The sequence below is a fragment of the Aphanomyces invadans genome (assembly GCF_000520115.1).
Source record: "Aphanomyces invadans strain NJM9701 unplaced genomic scaffold supercont1.242, whole genome shotgun sequence".
NCBI lineage: Eukaryota > Oomycota > Saprolegniomycetes > Saprolegniales > Verrucalvaceae > Aphanomyces > Aphanomyces invadans.
In genome coordinates this window covers 1-663 of record NW_008580387.1, presented here as the reverse complement: position 1 = coordinate 663, position 663 = coordinate 1, and the positions used below count along the sequence as shown (strand labels likewise).

At 42.5% G+C, this 663-nt stretch overlaps 1 protein-coding gene across 1 annotated transcript; it reads right to left on the bottom strand.

The window, feature by feature from the left end:
• Positions 1–97: 97 nt before the first annotated feature.
• H310_15236 (hypothetical protein) lies at positions 98–296 on the bottom strand (the record flags this gene model as incomplete). Its single annotated transcript, XM_008883223.1, has 2 exons — positions 98–145; positions 198–296. The coding sequence occupies 2 exons, from the start codon at positions 294–296 to the stop codon at positions 98–100; spliced, it is 147 nt and encodes a 48-aa protein (XP_008881445.1).
• Between the last annotated feature and the right edge of the window lie 367 nt (positions 297–663).

Genomic DNA, 663 nt, shown 5'->3' with positions numbered 1-663 from the left:
GTGTCCCACTCATTTTCATGGCGACTTTGGTTTGAACCCTCTGATTCAGCATCCCGTAGAGCGCGATCAAGTCTGAATAGCTTCTCTGTCGCCGAAGTTATGGTGTTGTGGATGACTTATGTGTCCAACTCATGACAGGTTTTGTCTAGGCGATCTCGTACATCTTGAAATGTCATTGTTGAGGTATAGGTACGTACCACCGATCCCTTGACGTTTGCCCACACCATCTCGATTGGCTGCAGCTCAGAAAACCCGGGGGCAGAGTAGACAACATGATGACCCCGAGCCTTGGCCATTTCGACAACTACAGGTTGGAAAAATCACGTCTGCCGCCATAAGTCCGTCAGGGCCTTGAAACTGGTGGGAAACGATCCACCCAATTAAGGCGGTCATTTTGGTTGTTATTTCATCGAAATAGGCCAATAAATGAAGGAAATAGATCGAATTCAGTGATTTTTGGTAAATTTTGCACAGGTATTTTGAAGGATGGTGAAAGTCAAGTATAGAAATAGAAGGGATTCTCCAGTTCGTGATATTTTTTCTTCTTCCATCTTTCCAACATAACTATTTCATTCATTTTCACAAGTAATTGAACATCATGGGTTCATTTTGTGTTAAGTTTCACGATTTTTCAATCACATCGTGGAATTCATTTGGTTTCAG